The 24,010-nt window shown below is 39.4% G+C and overlaps 1 protein-coding gene across 4 annotated transcripts in view; it reads right to left on the minus strand.

Moving 5' to 3' along the window:
* The window catches only part of SLC23A2 (solute carrier family 23 member 2), a 54,110-nt gene that overhangs the window by 22,374 nt on the left and 7,726 nt on the right, over positions 1 to 24,010 (minus strand). For 2 of the 4 annotated variants that reach the window (XM_032204217.1, XM_032204219.1), the window contains 3 exons: positions 7,719 to 7,993; positions 7,068 to 7,166; positions 1,080 to 1,196 (listed from right to left, as the gene is read on the minus strand). In XM_032204217.1, coding sequence (XP_032060108.1) covers positions 1,080 to 1,196; positions 7,068 to 7,166; positions 7,719 to 7,850 — 348 coding nt within the window. In that variant the 5' untranslated portion in view covers positions 7,851 to 7,993. Of the gene's footprint in view, positions 1 to 1,079; positions 1,197 to 7,067; positions 7,167 to 7,718; positions 7,994 to 18,542; positions 18,616 to 22,539; positions 22,666 to 24,010 lie in introns of all 4 variants that reach the window. The other 2 variants (XM_032204221.1, XM_032204218.1) reach the window with 2 other exon arrangements.

Below are 24,010 nucleotides of genomic sequence, written 5' to 3' on the forward strand. Positions count from 1 at the left end.
TGCTAATGATCGCTATTTATGTAGAATAAACTAGGTTATTTACATAGCTACATGGCTACTGTTCTTGATGAGGAGGTATCTAGGTAACTGTGCTGAAAACAGCTTTCAATTCAGAAAAGCAGATAAATAACTCCATTCATTTTCAACCATGTGAAAAACTATTAGCTTACAAATTAATTTAGAGCACACAAACTAGCATGTACATAGGCTCCCAAGTACCAGACACTAGGTACTCACTAATTTTTTTGCAATCCAAACATGTTAAGCAAACAAACAGGTGTCACCATATTCACCAATGCAAATAAAAATCCCTACAGTACTGCCTGCCCTTGAGGAAAGACAGCAGTAAAAAGATGCTTTGGAATGTATTTGCTTGGAGATCTCAACATACTTTACAGATATTAACAAATTCTCTGCATTCCTGTGGGATAGATTTTATTGCCATTCAAGAAACAAAGGAGATGAAATGAGCTGTTCTGCTTCACATAAGCAAATGGTTGAACTAGTAGTAGGGTCCTGCTCACCACTACAATCCTACTGATTGTAGAATGCATATATACATTCTCACTCCAAGAGGAGGACACTTAGAGGTCCCTTCCAACCCCTACAGTTCTGTGATTCTGTGACACCTGCTTGTTAGCAACTTACAGATTATGACTGCAAGATGGTGCTATCAAGCTTCTGGAATTGAAACCACTACAGTATCAGCTTTAATATACAAGATTTCAATGCTAAACAGTTCTCTCTCTCCATCTTTAATTCCAGAGGTGCAAGATGTCAGTTTCTGAAGCTTTGCAGGTAGCATTTGTTCATATATTTTCTACGAACATCTTAGAAGAATAAACATTTAAATGCATCTCACAAATGCATAAGCCAGCAAACAATAATGTAAATCATTATTAACACAGTAATCTTAGTTTCTTCTGAAGTCAATCACACTATCTTAACAGTTTCTTCAAATATGCGAGAGTGTGGGAAGAATAAAATTAACACATACACAAATGCAAGAAACTACACAGAAAGTGCTAAATAAGCTTTAAAATTTTTAGAGGAAAAATAGCAGCTGTTTTGAAACATACCTGTAACCCCAAAAATATGCAGAGATACCATGGAGGAACGTCTTCGATAGTGTAAATCATATCAGTTCTCTGAGCATCTAAACTGCCAGTGCTGTCTAGTGTCTCTGCCAAAGAGCTCTATCAAATTGGGGGTGGTAGAAAGGTGGGGTAGAACACAAAACATAATGGTCAGTTAATGTTACATATGAATAATCTGAATTTGAACTATCAGGCAATTCCAAGACACTCCAAGCCCAGTATAATAGTCACAAGCAACATCTGTACATTCTATCTTCAGAAACCTTACACCTTTGATGATGAGCTTATCTCCAACTGTAGTTACTGAAGTTGTACTGAACAGATTCATTTGTATAAACCATTTCCTGCTTATTTATACTAGCACAACAATAGTTCACTTATGATATAACCAGTCTGGCAGCCAAACAGTGCACAAAATACAGGATTATCACGACAGACTTGTTTATGGAGGAAAAAAAAAAAAAAAAAAAAAAAGGAAGAAGAATTGGAACTAAATAGAAGAATCAACAATGGCTATTTGCAATGTAAAAAAGCTATAAAATAGCTATCCTTGCATAAGACACCTAAATCACAGGCAAGGAAGTTCCTCATTATGGTAAATACTTCCCAGCTTAATTCTGACTCAATTTGAGTCTGGGTTAACCATTTTTTATTCATAAGATCTTTATTTCTTTTTCCTACCCTACATTTAAGTGCACATGAAATACATACTGATCATTTTAACTGAATACATCCATGGCCAATTTATATTAGTCAAGCTAACTTCCTGCAGACCTACACAAATTTAAGTGATACCACGTTGTGGCTTTCCATGTGCCCTAATTCACAGACAACTAAGAGAACACTGACCAAACATACAAATACATTAAAATCCCTTCATATATCCCATTAGAACAAGATTCAGAGTAAGCATTTCTTCTTCACAACTAAGTGGAATTTTTTAAGTTTAACTCCAGTTTTTGAATTCCTGCAAACAAGAATACAATGCTCCAAAGCCTAAGTACCAACAACAAAAGCAGGAGGATCAGATTTCGTCATTTCAGCTCAACTATCAAAAAAAGTACTTTATATAATTAATGTTCTAACCTAATCCATACTTGAACTTAAACTCACGTGAAGTAGCCTTACACAAAGGTTGGGAACTATGCCAGACTTGTGACTTTGCTTCTAATGGTCTTCTTCAAAATCAAAACTCATTTACCGATTATCTAAAATAATTTCATTTATCCACTACAAGGGAAGCCAAACTGATCCACAGTATTTCCCTTTTACTCCCTGTTTCTGATGGGAAAATAAATGCCACTGGGAGCATATGTTAATTCAAATTCAGGGATTATAAATGACTACACTGCTATGTAAAGACTGAGGGTCTACTGTAATCAGTGGAAAGTGAAATATAGAAACACTCATTTCAGAAAACTCTTAAACAGCATTAAGTACTAAGCATTCTGATCACCACAATTAGTTTAAAGGTATAGTCCCTGAACAGATCAACATGGAAAACTGTTTATTTGCCAGCTTTCAGCATCAATATAATTTTTTTCATTGACCGAAACAAACAAACAAACAAAAAAAAGTCTGCCCACCTGACTGGGTTCATTAAAAAAGTGAAAAAAATACAAAAATAATTTAAAGAAAGAACTTGAGTTTTAGAGCTGCATGTCATGCTGGAGGGAGAACACTAAGCAGCTGTAAACTGCACGTCTTGTCTATAACTAGAACTTAGGATAAGTTCTGGCAAAGTTTTCTAACTTTGCCAGACCAATATCCAGTAACCACCATTCCTCTTAGTGCCAATCTCTATTTTTTCCTCATAGGACTGATGAGGTTGCATAAAGTACATCCAATCAAAAATACATTCCCCTTCTTCTTAGGGCAACAGAATGCAGAAGCCATGACTTGTTTCCACCTGGAAGAGCATGTCACATTCAAAAAATTGGCTGCCCAGTCCTCTGAGTTGGAGGACCATGAACTGGGGAGCAGCGACTTTCCATCTGTAGCCACCAAACGTGTAAGGAACCAGCTGTATCAGACAAATGTTCCTAAGTCCAGGGAGCCTGATGGGATTCACCCCAGAGCGCTGAAGGAATCAGCAGATGTTATAGCTGGACCTCTCTCAGCAATTTACTGAAGGTCGTGGGAGTCTTGGGAGGTCCCTGCTGACTGGAAGCTGGCCAACATTATACCCACCTACAAGAAGAGCATGAGAGAAGACCCAGGGAACTACAGGCCTGTTAGTCTAACCTCACTCCCACAAAAAGCTATGGAGAAGATTTTCCTGGGGATATTGAGAGTCAGTTAAAGAGCAAAGCTGTTATCAGACACAGTCAACGCTGGTTCCCAAAGGGAAAGTCCTGTCTTTGAAATTGATCTCCTCCTATGATAAGGTCACCTGCTTGGTGGATGACAGGAAGGTGCCAGATGTAGATTTTGGGGATTTCAGGAAGGCCTTTGATATCCCTCATGGTACCCTTCTGGACAAATTGTCAAACTGTGAGATAAACAGGTTCATGTTACACTGGCTGATGAACTAGCTGAATGGTAGAGCCCAAAGGGCTGTAGTGAATGGGGCTACACCAGGCTGGTGGATGGTCAGCAGCAGTGTTGACCTCCTTGAGGGACAACAGGCCTTGTGGAGGGATCTAGACAGATTGCAGCATTGGGCAATCATCAGTGGCATGAAATTCAACAAAGGAAAATGCCAGGTGCTACATCTGGGATGTTGTAACATTGGACACAGGCACAAGCTGGGAGACAAGTGTCTGGAAAGCAGCTGATTAGAAAGGGATCTGGGAGTGCTGCTTGACAGCAGCCTCAACATGAGCTAGTGTGCCCTAGCAGCCAAGAGGGCGGACTGCATTTTGGGGGTACATCAAACATCATGCCCAGATGGTCAAAAGAAGTGATTCGCCCACTACAGTTAGCTTTGGTGCGGCCTCACCTTCAATATTGCATGTAATTCTGGGCTCCACAATATAGAAAGGATGTTAAGGTCCTTTAAAGTGTCCAGAGGAGGGCAACAAAGCTGGTAAAAGGACTGGAGGGAATGACTTATGAGGAGAGGATGAGGACACATGGGATGTCTGGTCTGAAGAAAAGGCTGAGAGGTGATCTCCTTGCTCTCTGCAGCCTCCTGAGGAGAGGAGCGCAGGGGGAGGTGACAGTCTCTGTTCCCTGCTAACCGATGGTAGGATGCATGTGAACAGCACAGAGCCGCACGGGGCAGTGAGGGGGTGTCAGACTGGGTGTAAGGAAAAACATTCTTTACTGTGACGGTGGGTAAAACACTGGAACAACAGGAACAGGCTTCCTAGAGAGGTGGTTGATGTCCCATGCCAGTCAGCATGCAGTTGGACTCAAGGAACTTTGTAGGTCCACTTCAATTGAATTCTATTTCAAACTTTAAAGCAGAAATGTCATAGCACTGTCCTTACTAAATGGCAAGGTATTGGCATAGAGAACATCAGGATACTCCTCAATCCTGGATGGATCCTCTTCCAAAAGCCAGAGAAACCCTGCTTCAGAAGAGGAAGCTTTCAACATTAGCTATTATCTGCTAAAGGTTTGTTAAACAGAATGGACATAAAGAGACACCAAGACCAAACAAGAAATCTGAGAGCTAGGGTGAGGTGTGGCTATCCAACTTGTAAGTCACTGGGTAGTCACTGGCCCTGTCATATCCCAAGCATGTGCCTGCTGGTTTCACGTAATGACTGCTTGCTGGTGCTTGCCAAATGTGCCATACCAATATGCTTTAGAGAACTGCCAGTAATAAGCTGCACCTTTTTGAATGAGATACTGATCAGAGACTAATTCTTTTTTTTGTTTGTTTTTAATTGGCCACAGATGGGACAACACAAAAAAAAAAAAAACAGTAGGTATGCACAGAAAGAGACAAAGGTGGAGCAAAAATGTTGGGCAATAACAGAGAAAAACAAACACCAGCAACCATGCAAGATGAAGACATGAAGACTCTGTTATGAAGTAGTATTGGGAAGGACCAAGAAAAAGCTGATGAACTGCAAGAACAAGAAAAGAGGCCTTTAGAGAAATACCTTAAATAAGAACTGTCAATATGTTCAAATTAATTGAGTTAAGCAACAAGCAACATTCTGTTGTTTACTTTATATTAATTCAGCAATAGTTATTTTTCATGTGGGCTAATAGTTGTTTCTGCTAACAAATATTAAGAAAGTGTAAGCACTGGGTATCCTCCAACAATTAAGTACACTTCAGTTCTCTTTGTCAAAGGATATTTATTCAACGTCTTCCATTTGATTTTTTTGGTGAATAATCTCTTCAGAGGAATGGAAAGAGAAGATTAATAATGCTTCATGCACACACTTATTTTAAGTGGAAAACAGGCAGTTTGGCTAGATTACCAGAAATACTAGCCTCAGATACCATCTTAATACATGAGACTGCTAAATGCTACAGCTCCTCCCCTTCATTGTCCATTCACTGCAAGCCACAGCAAAGACTTAACCCAAACAGATTTAATTGAATAACAGCTCACTGTCTCTTTAAGGCAAATCATCATCTATCGTGTATGGTCCTGATTCACCAGGATCAAGTGGAAGGGAGAAAAATATACATATGCAATAAACAGGCCATGAAGACATGTTTTCATGTCTAGTGATCAATAATCTTAGTTGCACAATTTCATCCCAACGATTTTTGCTTGAGGCTTTTTCTCTTTACTCGCTAGTCTGAGCATGCTCCAAGTCAGCCATCACAGACATGCACGTCAACAGTTGCCAAAACGTGTCCATTAAAATATCAGCATGATCAAGATGGTAGTAGAGGTGTATTTGAGACAAATTTCTACATACAGATCATCTGTAAGAAAGACGAATCATATCTAATGTACACTCCAGCATTCATAACATTCTTCTAAAATTCTTCTACAAGACATCTACCATAATTACCCTCTTGATGTACATTTTAAATTTGAAATTTGGAAGTGAATTTTGACATCCAAGTTAGAAAACTAACTCCACTACACAAGAACATCCTTGTCCTAGCAGAAGTTACAGCCTCAGAGAAACAAACGTCACGATGCTCTTACCTGGAACAGAGTGTTTGTTTGTTTCTTTTTGTTTGTTTTGTGTGTGTGTGGGGGGGTTTAATTCTTGTTTCAATTAGGATATTTGAAAAATTTTGTCAAATTGAGGCTTTTCTGGGATAATGCCAAACCACAGAGCCACTTCAATAATAAACATTTCAGAAAAAGTTGCTTTTCATGTTTCCTGTAATACTCTTCCTTTACTTCAAAGGAAAGTTCAGGTGATTCACACTATCTCTACTTACAAGGTTGTTATTAAACAGAATTAATGAAAGATGGAGGGAAAAAAAAAAAGCTGAAAAAAAAATCACAACCAAATTGGGTTCCTTTCAGGCATCGACCAAATGCTCCCAAATAGGAAAGAGAAAGCCATTGCTGTCCTAAGGAAAACATCCGAGGGCCTTTATGAACGACCTGACTCAAAAGTTGTCACAAAATAATAAGCAGTTCCCTACTTGCGAGAAGGTTAGAAAGTTAGGTTTATGAGGCTAGAGCTTAGAAGAGACTGGGAAAGACACCAGTCTCAAAGGTATTCAACACTTCCCGGTTTACTTGACTAAATACAGGAAAAATTAAACTGAAGAACAAGGGAAAATGATCTTAGCAGGGAAATCATGTGAAAGGGCCAATATAAGTCAAGAAATGCAAAAATTGCATATTATGAATTTAGGTGGCAGGTCACAGTGAATAAACTGTTTGTAAGATTTGCTGAGTCATTCACCAACTTCAGCAACAAAAGCTGCAGACCTGATGAGTCATGGGGACAGAACTCCCCCAAACTTGATCTGAACCTGCAAGTCAGCACATTCAGTCAGAAGAAGAACATCACTCTAGTTTTACTTAGCTGGGAGAACAAATAATAGCACCAAGAGTGAGCTCTTGCATAGAAGGATGCAACTACATACCTTTTCTGCTATGCCATTTTCTGTAGTATAGATAGCCATCAACTCTGTGTCTTCTGTATCCTGATCACCACTGGATGTTGCTCCACCATTAATGACAACCTTAAAAACAAAGCAAAGCAAAACAAAAAGGTTCTAAAATAAACATTTTCTCTGCAAGTTCATGTCAGCCATTTTATCCTCCTTGTCCTTAACAGATACCTTTGACATTTTGTTAGAAATGGTAACGTGCATGACAAGCAATCATTTCTCTTACAGCTTCACACAAAGCTCTTTGAAGCCTAGACATAAATGACGTAACTGAAAATCACAGTAAGTTAAACAACTGTAGCTGCTGCCTGCTACTCATACTCAAGGAACACAGCATACTTCTATTAGGGGCTGGTGAATTCTGCAGTATGACCACCAATTGTTCTAATCATGAATCCCACAGGGAATCCCACGTCCTGTAAACACTACTGCTTTGGAGCACACACAGGAAATAGCTATAGAAAACGTAACTGGCCATGCGTATATATAAGCAGTAATAAATGGCAAAAGAGGTTTTACTAACAACTGAAGGACAAAATGGTTTTGTATGACATTTTAAGAACAAAGCATTGTTCACTGGTTCACACTGAGCTTGAGTACGCAGTTCTTGAATGTGCTACTTACAGGCAGGGTGAAGAAGGTGGGATGTTTAGATTCATCCTCATATTTGCCTTCTGTTGAGCCTCCCGCCTCCACCGACTTTGAAGTGGTATTCTTACCAATTCCCATCGTTTCCAGAATGTCAGGGACTTGCATACAGTACACAAGAGAATGCTTCTGGGTTGACCAGCCAAGCACTAACAGGACAATTCCTTATTTAAACAGCAGCAGCTCAGGGAATCACAAAGTTCCTCAACAATCCAGATGGAAAGGTTGCTTTCTTCAAGTACTGTTAGCACCTAGAATTAAAACGACATTTATTTTTTTCCTTGATTATCCAAGTTACATGTACAAACACATATGCCCTTCAGACTTGCTTCCCCTCTCACAGCCACAACTCATGAGTACTTAGCATTCCTTTTTTTGATTTGATAATGAGCAGCTATCACAGAAAAATAAAGCTGAGAGCATTTAAAATTCTTTCAGGATGGGAATATTGTGATTATTTTCTCATTCTTCTCTTGTGGTCTTCCATTACTAATAGCATACTTAAATGCTGGTTTTGTTTCTATTTCGTTGTTATTTCCACAGAAGTATTTGGGAACAAAGTGAGCCTGTAATTCAGCTCTACTGAGATGCCGAACAGTTTGCTATTGTGTATCTGCAAACAATACTCATGCTTCTTCAAAGAATTTAAACTTGTAGACCTAATCATGACTTTGCCTCTGAATATCTAAATCCTTCCTTTTAGAATAACATATTATTAATCACAAAACATCCGGGAAGCTAAGACTAGCAGGCAGTGAAGCACTGCACCTATTTCAGACAGGCAGAAGCAGCCCCTTCTGCTCTACACCTTTACCCCCAAATTATCCCAGTTTCTCGAGGACTTTCAAAGTTATGTGCCTGATAATGCTGAAACAACTGCTTCTGGACAAAACTGCATTTTAATTGGTATTACCAATGTTTTGGCACAGGAACAGTAAAGATCATACATACATCTTAGTGGTTCTCTCTTGTTTTACCAGATGAGTCACCACACAGTATAGTTTTCCCATGTTTGATTCTAAAAGGGACCTGCCAGTCCTTGTCCATCCACACTTTTGCCTTTTCCAAGACAAACAAGCACAAATTAAGAGATTTGAACCTAAACTTCCTGCAGGACAGCATCGAAAAATTCCGCAGTAAACCAAATCTTGCAACTTGTAGTTACCGAGCTTTAAAAATGAAAGTGCAGTTGCAGGCAACTGCAGATGAAACAAGCCAAGCTACAGATGAAAGTACATGACAGAACTTGAAAAATTATCTTCAAAATTATAACAAGTGAAATTTTCTGCAAAAACAGTAATGCATTCAAGCGGCAAAACCCCACTGCACACTGGCATTACTTCAAAGTGACATTTTCAACCTGATTGCAGGAGGTGGAAATACTGCTAACAGACATTCAAAAATCTCAGTTATATATACATAAGAAAGCCAAAAAGTACAGGTTAGTGTTTTTTTGTTCTTAAACCTCCTGTCCAAAACATTGCTCAGAAAAATGCCAGCAGCTCGAATATCTGCTGTAATTGCAATAATAATTAAACTTGAGAAAGACCCGTTTGACAGAGGCGAATTAGGACTGCCTTAAAAATTATAAAGTACTAATATTTTAAAATCTCTTAACAGTTGTTAATTGCCCATTTGCTAGAAAATTCTGGTTACTTGAGGTGAAAGAGATAATCTTTCAAAGTGATGCAACTTTTCAAGACACAAAATATAAATTCATAAGAAATACTCACTGGGCACTGAAATGCCCTTAAAAGGCATTCCTAATTAAAATCAAAATGAAAGGAAAGTACTGCCTTCAAATAAGAGTTTAATTAAGATTTATTTCTTAAAGTAAATAGTAAGATAGCATGGCTAATTTTTTCTCACTTGCACTTAAGACTAAAGGACAGGACAATTTCAAATGCCATCTTGACTTTTTATAAAATGCCTTTCCATTTTTACAATAATCGCATGCTTTTATTCAAAAATGCTTCTACTTCAAAAATGTATATCTCTGGACATGAACAGCACCTGTACATAAGTTTGTTTCTCAGTACACAGATAACCAATGATGCCTCCTCAAATACTGATGGGAATACTAGTCCCCAAACTGTCTGTTGTGTGCAGGTCTGAGAGGTGACACGACCAGATTAGAGAGGAGTTAACCAGCTCAGGAATTAACCAGGAGCTCAACCAGTTAAAGACTGGTGCAGGCAGGTGTTTGTTATTTTGAGGGTTTGTTTGCTTTGAGTGTAGAGGCACAAAAAAGCGTGAATAAAAGAAAAGAAAGGAATCTTTTTCTTTCAGCGTAGATACATCTTGTTCTCCAAGAAAATCAGTGATGGAGACAGGCTTAATTTACTCTGGCAGCTTTTATCATCTCAGATTTGTAGAGGGAATGGGAACGAATTGCACTTCTGTAACTAATACAGCCATGTCAATAAAGTACTACTGTAAGAGTCAGACCAGGAGGATACCTGCCTTTCAAGAGATCCGGTGTAAGGTATTCCAACACGATAAGCTTCTTAGTTAGTATTAAACAGCATTTCCATTGATGCAAAAGACTACATAATCTTATTTTATTTAGCATTGCAAAACAGTAGGACTGATATCTTCTCCAAGAACATGCAATACTTCCTTGGGTATTGTTCTTGAGAATTACATCAGCAGATCACACAAATAAGCTGTGCCTTGTATTAATTTAGAGCTGAAACACAATAGCTAGAAAGGTACTGTTTGGATGAGGGTTCCCAGATGATGGCAAACAAAGTACTCCAAATTAACACACAAAAATAGCCTTGTCTGCTATTTCCCTGGCAAGAGTGTGCATTTATATACACACAAGTGTGTACACCTACACATGTGCACACAAAAACACTACACATATGTAGGTTGGGGGGCTGTCCAAGGAGAAGGAGGAGAACAAATCTATGAACTATACTGGCTTCTACCCAGCAATTAATCTTGTATTTACTGACAGAAACTACAGATCCTCAGAATACTTTTATTTTGCAATCAGAAGTATCGAGTCAAAATAAGAATCTTTAGGCAGCAGCCATTCAGGTCATCTGAAAGGTATCAATCTCCTTTATCACAGCTCTTATCCCACCAGCTGACCACAGCTAAACAAGGTGACTCAGACATTTTATAGCCCTCCATAACAAATCCAACTGATCAGAAGCCAAAAGGTCACACAACAGGAGATAAAACTCGCTTGCCATCAGCCAAGTGCACACGTAACAACAAGTTATCTGTCATCTGGGACCAAACGTGAAGGCTAGAAGTGAAACTTCCACGGGACACTGATTAACATTTATTTTTTTCTATACGCGACTATGTTCAATACTCACACATGATTAACTCAGGAAATCCAGAAGCTGACAGGGGTTCGCATGCTTTAGATACGACTGGTATCTAAACAAACAGCCTACCCAGGGGATAGTCCCGATACAAGTCCACCAGAGGAAAGCCCAGCTGGCTGCCTGGCAGGAACTGGGCAATGGTCACGCTGCATCTTCCACACAATTCTCCCTTCTCCTACACAGATCTTTTTAAAGGTTTGGTTCCAACACTAGCAAGACACAACTACAGGAGTGTCTGGTTGGACACAGTTCAGTAGTCCTTAAGCTCTGTATTTCCGTGACTGCTAATGCTACATTTTTGATTTTACCACAGAAGCTCCTAGTCTGTTTAAAATGAGTTATGGAGCTTTTCAACATTCAGGGAAGGAAAAAGTTTTAAGAACTGTAAGAGATGGAGATATTCAATTAAGACCATAGTTCAACATATTTATCTTCTAGTTATCTTTTTGTTCTTGCAATTCTCCCTGCATGTCATTCTGGAATCACTGCCACAACTAAAAATGTCCATCCACTGAAGAAAACGAAGGTTTTCCAACAGAGAAATCTGCCCACATAGCAAGGCAAGGTGTAAGAGAAGTTCCTACTTCACAAGCTACTGAACTGCATGCATGCTTGTCTAAAAAGACAATTTGAAAATCCATCTCTTACTACATTCAGTAACTTGGACATTACAGCAGATAGACACATAAAGAGCTTATTAACACGGAAAGGAAAAATGGACCAAGAACCCCTTAAAAGAAATATGCAGTTATACAAACACATCTTCTCCATTACCTGTATCGCCTTCTTTAAATGCAGTATTACTTGACCTAGTCTTTGGCTGAATCACACTAAACTTGTTCTCTGTTTTTCCTATTCATCTGAGAATACCCACTAATGACTACGAAGTACCAAAAAAATTAAAGTTTGCTTTAATGGCATTGCTCTCTACAGTGTTATGTCTGAGGGTCTTTAACATGCTATATTGTCAATACTGTAATGCTCATCTCCCGGTATTTGCAACAAGCAGAACTAGAGGTTAAGCCTCTGCAAAAAACTCAGCTCGGATCTGAAGTTCCCCCATGTTCCCCCATGATTGTCACAATGACTTACAATGCTGAAAATTACCATTTTTCCAAAGTGTTAGTGTTATGTTTTTTGTTGTTGTTGTTTTTAACCCCAGAAGCTTAAGAGGAAACAAGCTTTATGCATTTACCTTATTTACTAAATTCAAAACAGAAATTTCCTAGAACCACGAGGGTCTTTCCAAATTTCAGCTGGATCTCAAACTTTTAGCAACTGAGCCATGCGCACCACACAGAGATGCTAGCCAAAATATTTTAGATTTCCCATATTGATTCATGTGGCTGCTTTGAGAGGGCAGGAGAAAGCTGACCCAGCACAAAGCACAGCAGATAAATACTAGCAGTAAGCACAAAGTTTGAACACAAAACTCATTTTGTGCTTTGCATGATGGGGCATAAGCACCTGTTCTAAAAGAACAGGTACCATGTCCCCTGAAGCCACAGCTGCAGCCAGAAACTGTTGTACAATCGCAAATATTTAACGCCCTGGCAAAGCAGCAGAACTGTCTGTAGAGACCATGAGAAATATAGAGATCAAGAGAAACGGGAATTGGTTAGCTTGTATTTGTGGCTTGCTGTACTGCAGTTCCTCAAACAAAATGTTTTACAGGGTGAGGTCTAAGAGACAAGCAAACCAGCTGGTAAAAGAGTTAAAAGGAGCATACTAGCTAGTCTGAAAGGTCAGCACATCCCTCCTACTTCTTCTTAGCATAACACAAGTCACAAACAGACTTACCAAGTTAAGCAGCAACTGTGGTCCTTTTCTCTCAATCTCTATTGTGGGAAATCAGGGACTGACCTACATTTGGTGTCCCTACAATACTGTGCAAGGGAAATATTCGTAAAGGGAGCACAACAGGCGTAGTTATAAAAGTAGCTGGCATTGAAACAGCACATTCTTTCAAGCATACTGATGGAAAAGCTCCCAGGAGCACTAGATGTAGGTACACCACCTGGCAAGCACACGTCTTGCCGCCTGGAGGAAGGAGAAATGTCAGATCCAACCCAGGATCTTTTTGGTTTTTACAGATGACTGAAGAGCCAGGAGAGCTCAGTCTATCACATACAGTAAGGCGATTAGAATCAAATTAAGGTGACAGCTTTATTACAAACTTCAATTTATTATTTATAATTAGCTGTCAGACTCAACTTTCTTCTGCAAGCATAGATGATGCTCTGCCAGAAGCTGTCCAACCTTACATCAGCCAAGGTTAGCTTCACCTAAATTTTAAATACATTCAAAACACTTAAGGCAAGTAACCTGAACTTTGGCAGGATTTAAGTTCCACCATCTCCAGTTTCAGGTGTATGGCATCCCTAAAACACACATTGTGTCTAAATACAAATCAAGACATCCTCTTATGTCTGTGATTATAATTCTGGCAATAGACACAAGACAGAAATGTGGAGAGGAACCTGCAGCCTGCACCTCCGGATATTTTATTGTTAGAATATACATGGTCTAAACCATTAGGCCAAGTAGCTAATACTACTCTACATCACCGAGGACGAGGATGTATTGAAGACAAAGGGTGTGCTGTAGGACAGAGATACCGTTGGTTTGCTGCCAGCTGGCACTCTCCAAGTGACCCCGCAGAGGGGAATGGGCAACCATGCAGCTGGGAGCAGCACAAGAGCATCCAGGGTGCTTCAGGTTGCTGTGGAAGACAGCAGGATGCATGCCAAGAGATCAGGGAACTTTTGAAAGAAACTCCTTCACTGAAACACTTTCCCTAATCAGTTTGGTACAGGAGTGCTTCTGTGCTTTCAAGACCGGCAATGCAGACAACCAAGGAACTTATGCAAATTCCAATTAGGCACGCTTACTTTAAGGTTATTGCCACCCCTGGCCAGACACACAACAGAACACAAAAGCAAGGCGATTCCCAGTTAATTATGGAACAGCAGAAGCAGCTTTCTCTGGATTGCTCTTGGCTTTGGTTACACGAATTGCACAAGATTTCTGTACTGAGTTTCTGCCATTGAAGTATCATAATAAGACTTCTCTTCTTGTAATTAGACACACCTGGTCTTCCATGTATTAGATGGGAGCCACAGCAATGGACATTTATACACATCCTCACTTTCACAAGTCTTGAGTTAAGCTATTTTTAACATTGGGAAATCCTCACAGTGAGATTCACCCCTTTATTTTCCAGCCTGCTTGCCACTGCCATCCGCACATGCTGTTCAGCAGCAGAAATACAGTAAGTCTGAAGTATCATTTCTAGAAGTCTTTAAAATGGGGCTGTGCTTTATCAAGGGGATTAAAATTAATGACCAAATTATAAGCAATCAGAAGAGTAGCAACTTTGCATCTCCAAGCTGACCAAAAAAGTTGCTTGATGTTCTTCTACAGAGCAAAAAAGTCCTCCCATTTTCAGAGGATTCATCAACAAATATCTCATCACTGCAGCTAATAAAGCCCAGCAATCACTTGATGTTAAGCAATCCAAGTCCTCTCAGCAGACCCACAACCACAGCACCAGCTATCCCAATTTCATTTTGAGATTGGTGCTGCGATACAGCTCCTGCAAGCTCCTTACAGCTCCTTACCCTACAAACCGTTCCAGATATGTAGGTGTGCCCCAAGGGCATTTTTTCAGCCTTACAGGGGATTTTGACCATCTTACAGATGCGGAAAAAGTTGCATAGCATCCGCACTTAATCTTCTGTTGCTACATGTAAAAACTATCTTCCTGGTTTAGTCTTAAGTAGAGATTTCCTCAGGCTCTTTTGAAACAGAGCCTCTTTGGTCTGAAAAGTACTTGTGATTTGTCTCTACCACACTCGTGCCCAGAGCTCCTTCCCATTAAATGAAATGGCACTAAACTGCTGCAATGTCCTTAAACAGCGCAGGTAAGATTTTTCCCCTCTGCTCAAGAGGAGCTACATCCACACTTGTACAAGCATACTTTACATTCCTAACGCAACACATCAACAAAACACTTAATTTCCCTTTACCTGCAGCAGAAGTGGACCAAGCACTGCTAAATATGCCCTGACTTTCTAACATTTAGATTTTAAAAAACAAGATTTGATGGGCACTTTAAGGAGTTTCAGTCCCGAGTTCATTTCTCACTTCAAAGTACGTCTTCAAAGCACCAACGTATTCTTTCTTTGTAGGCACTAATGAATTTTTAAGTAGTTGGTATTTTGACTGCCATCCAGAATAGTATGTCTTAACAACTGACCAACATTATTATAGCATGTCTACACAAAGCCGTGCAGAAAAGTTATGCCCAGCTCAAACCTTCTGTTGATTTAAAGCACATTAGGTAAATCTCATTAACTTCCTATGTGAATGAGCTTGATGAAAGGAGGACTTAAATCCAACTGAATGAGATATTTAACAAAGGAGCTCATAGCTTTCAAAAACTACATGCTTGGTTACTCAAATTATTAAAGAGAGATAAATTGACTATGAATCTAAACAAAAATATCTTAAATACAAATATTTCCAAGAGGTATTGGTCAACATTAAGGTTCAAGTTTGGTCAAAAATATCTGTCAAGCTGTTGCTTGCTTATTTTTCACACCACTTTCCTCTCTTTATTGTTCCAATAGGCAACAGTTTTGCCAAAATTCTATGCAGTTATGTGCACTACTTTCCATAGGAGATGCACTCAACATGTGCAATGATCTGCGTCCTAACAAATATCCTAATGAATGAGCAGGAAAGGTGTATCTGGAAGAAACTGTAAGAATACACTTCAAAGACATAAGCAAGATCTGAGAGATAGTTTTACAACTTGACACTATATGACTGATACCAAATGACACCTGCAATGTTCTCTAGATAGCAATGACAACATAAATAAAAATTTAATACCGTATCACTGTCCTTTATGAAACATATTACTACTTCATAGTCTTACCTTCAGCAAAGTACACATCCATCCCTGTTTACAGTAGGCATTAATTTGATTTACAATAGAATACAGTCCTTAGAGTTCCCCTGTGAAGCATTAATAATCTAAGAATTCAGAAACTTCCACATTATTATGAATGTTAATACGCAGTTCATTAAGCTCCTTTACAGCACTCGGAAAGCAACCTGAGAACACACTGGATCTTTTCTCAGCCTTCTTTGTACTTCTACTTGGCACTTTGATGAAAGCTCCTTTTCTCCAAGACCTTCATCACATTAAAACAAAGGTGAAGTTAGAGACTCGTCTAGGAAAAATTCCATTTATTAAGCAAACCTGGGTAATGTGCCAAGTTTTTCTACTCTGACTATGAAACTCCTTTCCAAAGATTCTGCCTTTCTTAAGTCTACTTTTGAAACAGATACTCCTTGCTGGAAGAAAACAATTCAAGTCCAGTAAGCAATATAAAACCAGTAAGTGATTACACAATTTACACAATACACACACACAGATACATAGTTGTTCTGTTAGGCATAACTTGAAATAATTAAGCTTTTCTCTCCCATTTAACATAACTTATTAATAAAAGATTGGAATTCAAGACACTTTCAAAAACTGACCAAGATGCTGTACATCTAGGGTCAAACATTCTTAAAACCCCTTTTTTAAGCTACATAAACGTCATATAATTTCCTCCCATTTTAAATTAAAAGGAAGACCAAGTTTACAGGCAAACAGAAAAGAGGGTAAATACTTCTGAATCTCTGTTTACAGTGATGCTGATATTTTTAAATGAAAAACTAAGTCTCCAAATCCTGGGTATATTGAAAACTAAGCTATTCAAAACTTGAGTATATCAGATTTAAGTTTCCTTATTTAATAATTCCTACACTATGGCAGCTGAATTCCTGTAATCATTCCCATTAACATTTGGATTTAGAGAAGCACTTACCCCCAGAAACCTGTACTGACTTCTAGAGACTGTCTCGGCCAACGCCTCCACGGTGTTTCTTCCAGTCTGTGCTCAGTGCAACAGTTCAAGTTGCAAGCCACAGCCTGAAAGGATGCAGACATCCTGACGGAGGATTTTTATAATCTGGTTGGGCTCACTACATTGTATAACTGTACTTTGCCCAATAAACATCTCTGCACGTTACACAACGGCTGAAATGCAGGAAGACACCACATGGTCATAAACTGTTACTACATGCCTCTGCCATAGTTACGAAAAGTAAGTGAAGGGACAGTATCTCCAAGTAACAGCAGAGTGCGTACACTTCAAACTGAGCAAGGAGGTTCAAGTGTTTTACATAACCTGCAATGCTACAGACAGAAACCCTGGCCAGGGCCTCTAAATTCAAGCTGCATAAATATTTACATGCCTGATTCCAGCAGCTGTAATCAGAATTGGGATACTTCTCCAACCGTCTCAGTGATGAACAAATTAGCATTACCGTAAACCTCAGTTGTGCAACTTGCATGGAAGTATTTTTCTTAGTTATTAGCCAGTTTTCAAGAGCTCCCAGATCTCAAAGCTCTATTCCATAAAACCAAGTTTAACAAACCACAATCTCACCAAGAACTGAGAGCACACAACGTATTATGTACTGGGCTCCTTCACTTCACTAATGGAAAAAGACACATAAAAGTGATACTCAGGGCCTCGGAACAGAGTGAGATGGAAAGGGAGGCACAACATTACTCTTCTTCTCTCCCCGATCTACCTCTTTCTGCATGAGGATGGCCCTGTGTCAAGGGCACTACCCTTCTGTGCTCACTCTGAACCTTCCCCACTCTCTGAAGTCTCACACATGTACATGCAGAGCACCATTGCTTCTAAAAGGAAACAAACAAACAAACACTTTGTATTTGCTTTGAAGTCCGTATACTGTTTCCTTACCCTAAGAGGAAAGTGATCATGGGGCAACCTCTCCACATACTCCACGTGCATTGCAGCATTAATGAGTCATCATGACTTCTACAGCCGATACCGTAACTAAAGCAAACCAGCAGAAAGCAGCACCCAGCTATGGGACACTGCCTGCGTTCACGTGCAGCCTCCCTGCCACTTCCATATCTCCAAGAGAAGACCTCTGAGGGCAGCATGAGTTCTCTTTACCTGAAACGCACCTTTTGAACCCAAATTTGTGGAGGCAAAAGACAGGCCGATGGCGCCACCTAGCTCCCTTCCAGTAAGCAAAGCAAGCATTACGCAATTTTAGAAGTTCATCACAGACTGCCAGAGCTTACTTAATTGTCAAGACCTGAACGCTGCTACCATCAGCAGATCAGATACCGGCATGTGCTTGTTCTTTCATTAAAGAATGAAAAATTGATTAGGGAACATTTAATTGAAAGCTGACACTTATTACATGCATTATTTTTTATTCATTTTCTAAGAACACATTAAAGAAAGCCAATTATATCCAATGATAATTCTATGCAGTGTGTGTATATATACATACACACATTTTCCAGCATTCCATCTCCACTGCACAGAGACATTGAGAAGTTATCTCCTACCTCTCCTTTCCAATGATTAGATTCTTTCCTTTGCTCTTAATTTCTGATTCCCAATGCTTTCACTGATGTTCACCTAAAGCGCAAAACATATGCAAAATCCAATGAAGAGAAAGCTTACAGACCCTAAGGCAAGCATCACTATATCTTAAGACTATAAAGTGCTGCACCACAGGTGCACTGGCTGCCTATAAGATTGTCCAGGTACAACGCTTTTGAGGGATATGCTGGTAATTATTTTAGGTTCAGGGTATTTGATGTGCTTACAGGTAACTAAAGGACTAAACAGTCAATGGCAAGAAAAAAAAAATAAGCCATTTGCTTTTTGACTCCAATGTCCAGAATTATTTATTTTAAATAGTTGCAGTTAAAAAAAACCAAACAAACAAACTCAAATGCCGCTTGCCCTGAATATCAAAGTTTGAAGCATAACTGATTTTAAAGCATAAATTATTTTAAGTACCCAATTAAACAAGACTTGTATATTTACCTAACAATTAAGACTAATCAGTCCAAAGTCCATCATCAGTTAGTGGAGAATGTCATCATTCAAAAGATTTGTTTCTGGTTACTGATATTTATACTCAATAATTTAGTTCAAACAAACCGCCTACTAATCTAGAGGCCTTCACTCAAAGCTCAGCTTCGATGATCCACAGTGCTGGACAGCTGTAATTGCAGGCTGTTTACTTGAAATTGCTTGCAGTGAATAGGTACTTAATCACTGTTATAGCTGAGATGAATGTTAATTTGACATATAACTCTTACAAGTACCATTTCAAGACAGCAGAACATTTTACAGTGAATCTTCAAACTCTGCAACACTGTAAAAGACAGAAGGAAATAAACTGACAAGAACAGAAACAGGGAACATTATGCCATCTTGCAGCATTCTTAATCTCCTGGTTCATGCTACCTGGAACAGGAAGAATGTGCAAGACCAACTCACTCTCATAGAATCATAGAATATCCTGAGTTGGAAGGGACCCTTAAGGATCATCAAGTCCAACTCTTGACACCGCACAGGTCTACCCAAAAGTTCAGACCATGTGACTAAGTGTACAGTCCAATCTCTTCTTAAATTCAGACAGGCTCGGTGCAGTGACCACTTTCCTGGGGAGCCTGTTCCAGTGTGCAACCACCCTGTCTGTGAAGAACCCCCTCTCCAGCTGGGTTAAACCCCAGCTGACCCGCTATGCCTGCTGTGGGCGTGCAAGCAGGGGTATCAGAGGTTCATTTTACTTACCACACTCCAAACCCAGTGGGAAGCTTTATGACTGTATTTTATTGATGGAAACAAAATCACAGCAGACAACTTGCATTCTGCTTCTCCAGTGTAGGAAGCAGACCGAAGCACTGCTCCTACATAGCCAGTCATCACTCATATGCCCTACTTAATATTTGAAGCTTAAGCCGAAAGGAGCACTTCTCTTGCTTGAGGATGTTTACTCTGAGGTGGAGTTCACTTCTAATTATTCTCACAAAATCCAATTTTGTGCCTGTTGGTCAGTTATATAGTGCTCAGTTTAAGCGTGAAACAAATACTTCAGAGAGCTATAGTCAAATTACAAATGCATGGTGTTAGACACACATTGGTAATCTAACTGACAATTTACAGGCAACATTCTGAGCCAAAATATTTATTCTGAGGACATCCTCCCCAGTTTTGCTGCACACAGTTTGGCCAAAATTCTCCTTTGAAGTTATCTGTTTCCACTGTATTGATAACAGTCTCCTGTGTACAGGGATGGAGCACAGTGGTGAACTGAAATGACCAAAATTGTAACAATATGACCCAGTGACGACAAACAGCTGGTAACTTAATCATCCCTTTGAACCTTCAGATAGTGCCAGGTAATAACAAGAAAAACAAGCAACATAAAAGGCAAGTCTGATGCAATCACTAAAAACTGTTAAGAAGTTCTGTTCCACAACTTATTTAACCAAAAAAAAAAAAAAAGTTTCAGCAGAACAGGTGCCTCACAAATATTCTGCTGTTGGAATATGCCCTTCTCAGCACAACACTGTCAGGAAGAAACATCTCCTCTGCATCAGAAGGATGAATTGAAGGATGCCTCATTTATGATGGCCAAATAATAGTTCAGCTACATTTTTTTTTTTAATTCTTACAGTCTAAGTTTTCTTCCTACCAATGCCATAACAAGTATGTAACCTTTTATGTCAGTGAAGAGATTCGATTTATATTATAGAGTGGACTCCCATGAACATCTAACAGAAGATACTTAACATAATACAGCACATGCAAGACAACAGCATGACGTGTTAGTAAACAGATGTGCTTCCACCCACAATTTTGAACAGCAGAAAGACCGAGGTGTTAAATCTGATTCTCGAGACATTCATAAATCCACTGAAATTCCTTGAAAAAGCATTTACCGGAAGACACACTTGAATATGAAAACATCTACAGTTCTCCTCTGTAATGTTATATTAAAAATACACAGAGACTTACCAAAACTACTTTGAAAGATTGTATTTAATTCAGTGAGTGATGTATAGCCCTGAGTACTACTTACATGTACTCCTTGTACATGACTCAGCTCATCAAAATGCACATCCCTCTTCATCTAACAGAAATGTTACCTAGAAGCAGCCCCATGGTAAGTGAATTCCACTTTTCCAGTTGAAGAACACAATGCTTAGTGCTTTTTTTTTTTTCCTTCTTCCTCAACCCTGAATTCAGTTACAAGCTGTATTACAGTGTTTCTTAGAACTTGTCCTGCAATCACTTTTTTCTTTTAATACTTTAAGAAAAACCGAGTGTCTGAGAAGTAAGTCAAGGTAGACCTATGCTACTTAGAAAAAAAAGTGATTACAAGATGGAAATGCCTTTTAAAATACCTACAGTTGATTCCTGTTCAAGAAATAAGAAATCGTTTTCAAGTTAAAACAACAACAAAAGAGCAGTGAGGCCAACACCATATACTCCCAAGGCACAGATCAAACCTCTACAAAAATTAATGGAGAAAGAATGTGCTTTCTGTGACCTGCTATTGTATTCATCATGTCCATAAACCAAGTCAGACAGCTACATCTTTCCCAGACCTCCAGGTATGTCTGCAATTAATGGTAGTCCAAGCTCAAATAATTTTTCTTTAAGGACTGACAAAAGTGAAACCAGTTCATTCGTCGATATAGCACCAGAGCAGGTTGCTGACTGCAGCCCTTAGAGCATCACTGCCTTCAAGTATTCCCAGGATGCCCAGCAAAATATTGTCAACGTCATATACCAACAAGCCAGTACACAGACCAAACTCAAGTATGCAGTCACTCAGCCAAGGCAACAACACAGAGCTAACCTACTAAGCCCAGATATCTAATAAGCCCGAAGCTAATAAGCTGCAAACTGGAAGCCTACAATTACACTTCACACCAGCACCTTCAGCCTCCTCGTTTCTCAGAGGTGACACCACAGGAAGACATCCAAGGTGCCCTCATGGCTTCCAGCCACAGCTAACAAGTAAGAGCCAACAATCAGCCCAATAGCTCCAACCCTTTCAACGCTGCAGATCACAAAATGCAGCAGCTCTGCAAACAGACATATGATGTCTAAACTTGAAACACCTGATGCTGTATCTGCTGAAGTTGCAATTTTGTCATTTGTTGGCATTACCATAGCATTATTTTGCTGTTACCCTCTAGTTAGCACACTCATAGTTCAGCTTATCCATCTTATTTTTTGACTGCACATGGTTTCAAAAATGCAGGCTATACTTCTTCAAAGAAGGAAACAGACTGCTCTGAGTACAGGCTATGCAAAGAACATGGAAAGTTCCATCCTTCAGTTGAAGTTGCTGTTATTTTCATTTCCTAAAGGCTAACCATGTCTATACAAAAAGCATCTCACAGTTCTTAATTCAATACACTTTGCTCAGATGCCCAGAAATCTACCTGCATTAAAGACTGACCAGACAGGTTGAAAACTATAGTTGTGAAATTAAATATCTTAAAATCGGGAGAAAAAAGCAGATAGCCATACTGCTGTTCAGTTATTCTGGTTTCTTGTTCATGGTTCAGTAAGCAAATGACAAATGCAGCTTCACTGCACTGCTCAATTGCGCCAGCAGCTGCAGCTCCTCCTCCCACCAATCCTGACCTCCTTCATCTGAAATAAAAAAAAAAAAACACCTTTAATCCTCAAAGCATGGCCACAAGTCAATCTCAAACTTAGCACACTTTTTAATTTTCTTTTTAATTATCCAGTTGGGAGAATTATACCCTCCTTGCTCAGTGACCTTTCATTCCTTCAAGATAATTTCAAGAAATCTTTCCTGGGAATAATCAGCAAAGTTATACCACTTGCATGGAAAATGTTTCTAGGCATCCAAGCAGTGAGAGGAGAGAGGGCATGATTTTTCACGTGCTTTTGAGCAGGCAGCTTTTACCAGGTTACAAAGTACTCTCTGCTCTGTAGAGCAAGTATTTTCTGGCCTCATACAGGCGACTGCTCCAAGTACAACTTCGACACATCTAACCAAACACCTTCCCAGAAGTCAGTCATCACCATGTTGAGATTTAGAGTCCTCAAGCCCCCACCTATGTGGAGACAAACCTAGAACAACAGAATTCCCTTCTGCTGAACTGGCAGAAGACAATGCAGAAGCTGATTGTCTATTGCTGCAGAAATTTTAATACCAATGACTGCTGACCAAATCTTGGTCCCGTGAGCTTTGGTCTCAAATCATAGCTCGGTTTGCCATAGTCAGAGCCACAGGGATAAATCAAGTCGTTACTGCCATTAATGATTTTTAAGTTATGCCAGCACTACTTACTCTCTGCCCACACACTAAACAACTGTATGCAACCCTGCAATTCATTCCCACATCAATTACTGATTTATTAATTTCACAACAAGCCTGGAAGTGTTTATACAGACAGGCTTGTGTTTAACCAGACCTGCTGGTTAACTTCCCGTACTCATCTTTCAGGCAGATTAGGGTGAAAATGCATACGTGCCCAACAGTCCTGACCCACTTCTTTATAAACATGCATTAGTAGATCACTTGTGGCCTGAGAAGTCAACGTGCCATCACCAGTTCAGTCCTCTTACTCCATAGGGACAATCAGCAGAGAGCAGAGATAAGCAGCACCTTTCGAAAGGCAGCTGGCGTCTAACCTGTATGGCATTTAGCACATTAGCATGGAGAAACTCAAGATGAAACTTAGTAAAATTGCTTGAATATTTTTCTCCATATGTAAGCAGTTAATTAAGAATATACTCAGATATATTCAGCGTGTTAAATATCCCTTCAACAAAAATGCATAAGAACAAAACGTGAATTCTTCTCCAACTGAAATGACAGGAATAGCACATTCCATTTTACAATGTACTGATCGCTCAGGAAAAGCACAAAAAATGCAATATTCTGACAGAGTTCACATTTCTTACAGTAGTATTCATGTCAAGTATTATTTATTGAAAGATTTTTTTCAGCAAGACATGCTTTTTA

This window comes from Aythya fuligula, chromosome 27 (genome assembly GCF_009819795.1).
Source record: "Aythya fuligula isolate bAytFul2 chromosome 27, bAytFul2.pri, whole genome shotgun sequence".
NCBI classification, from domain to species: Eukaryota; Metazoa; Chordata; class Aves; order Anseriformes; family Anatidae; genus Aythya; species Aythya fuligula.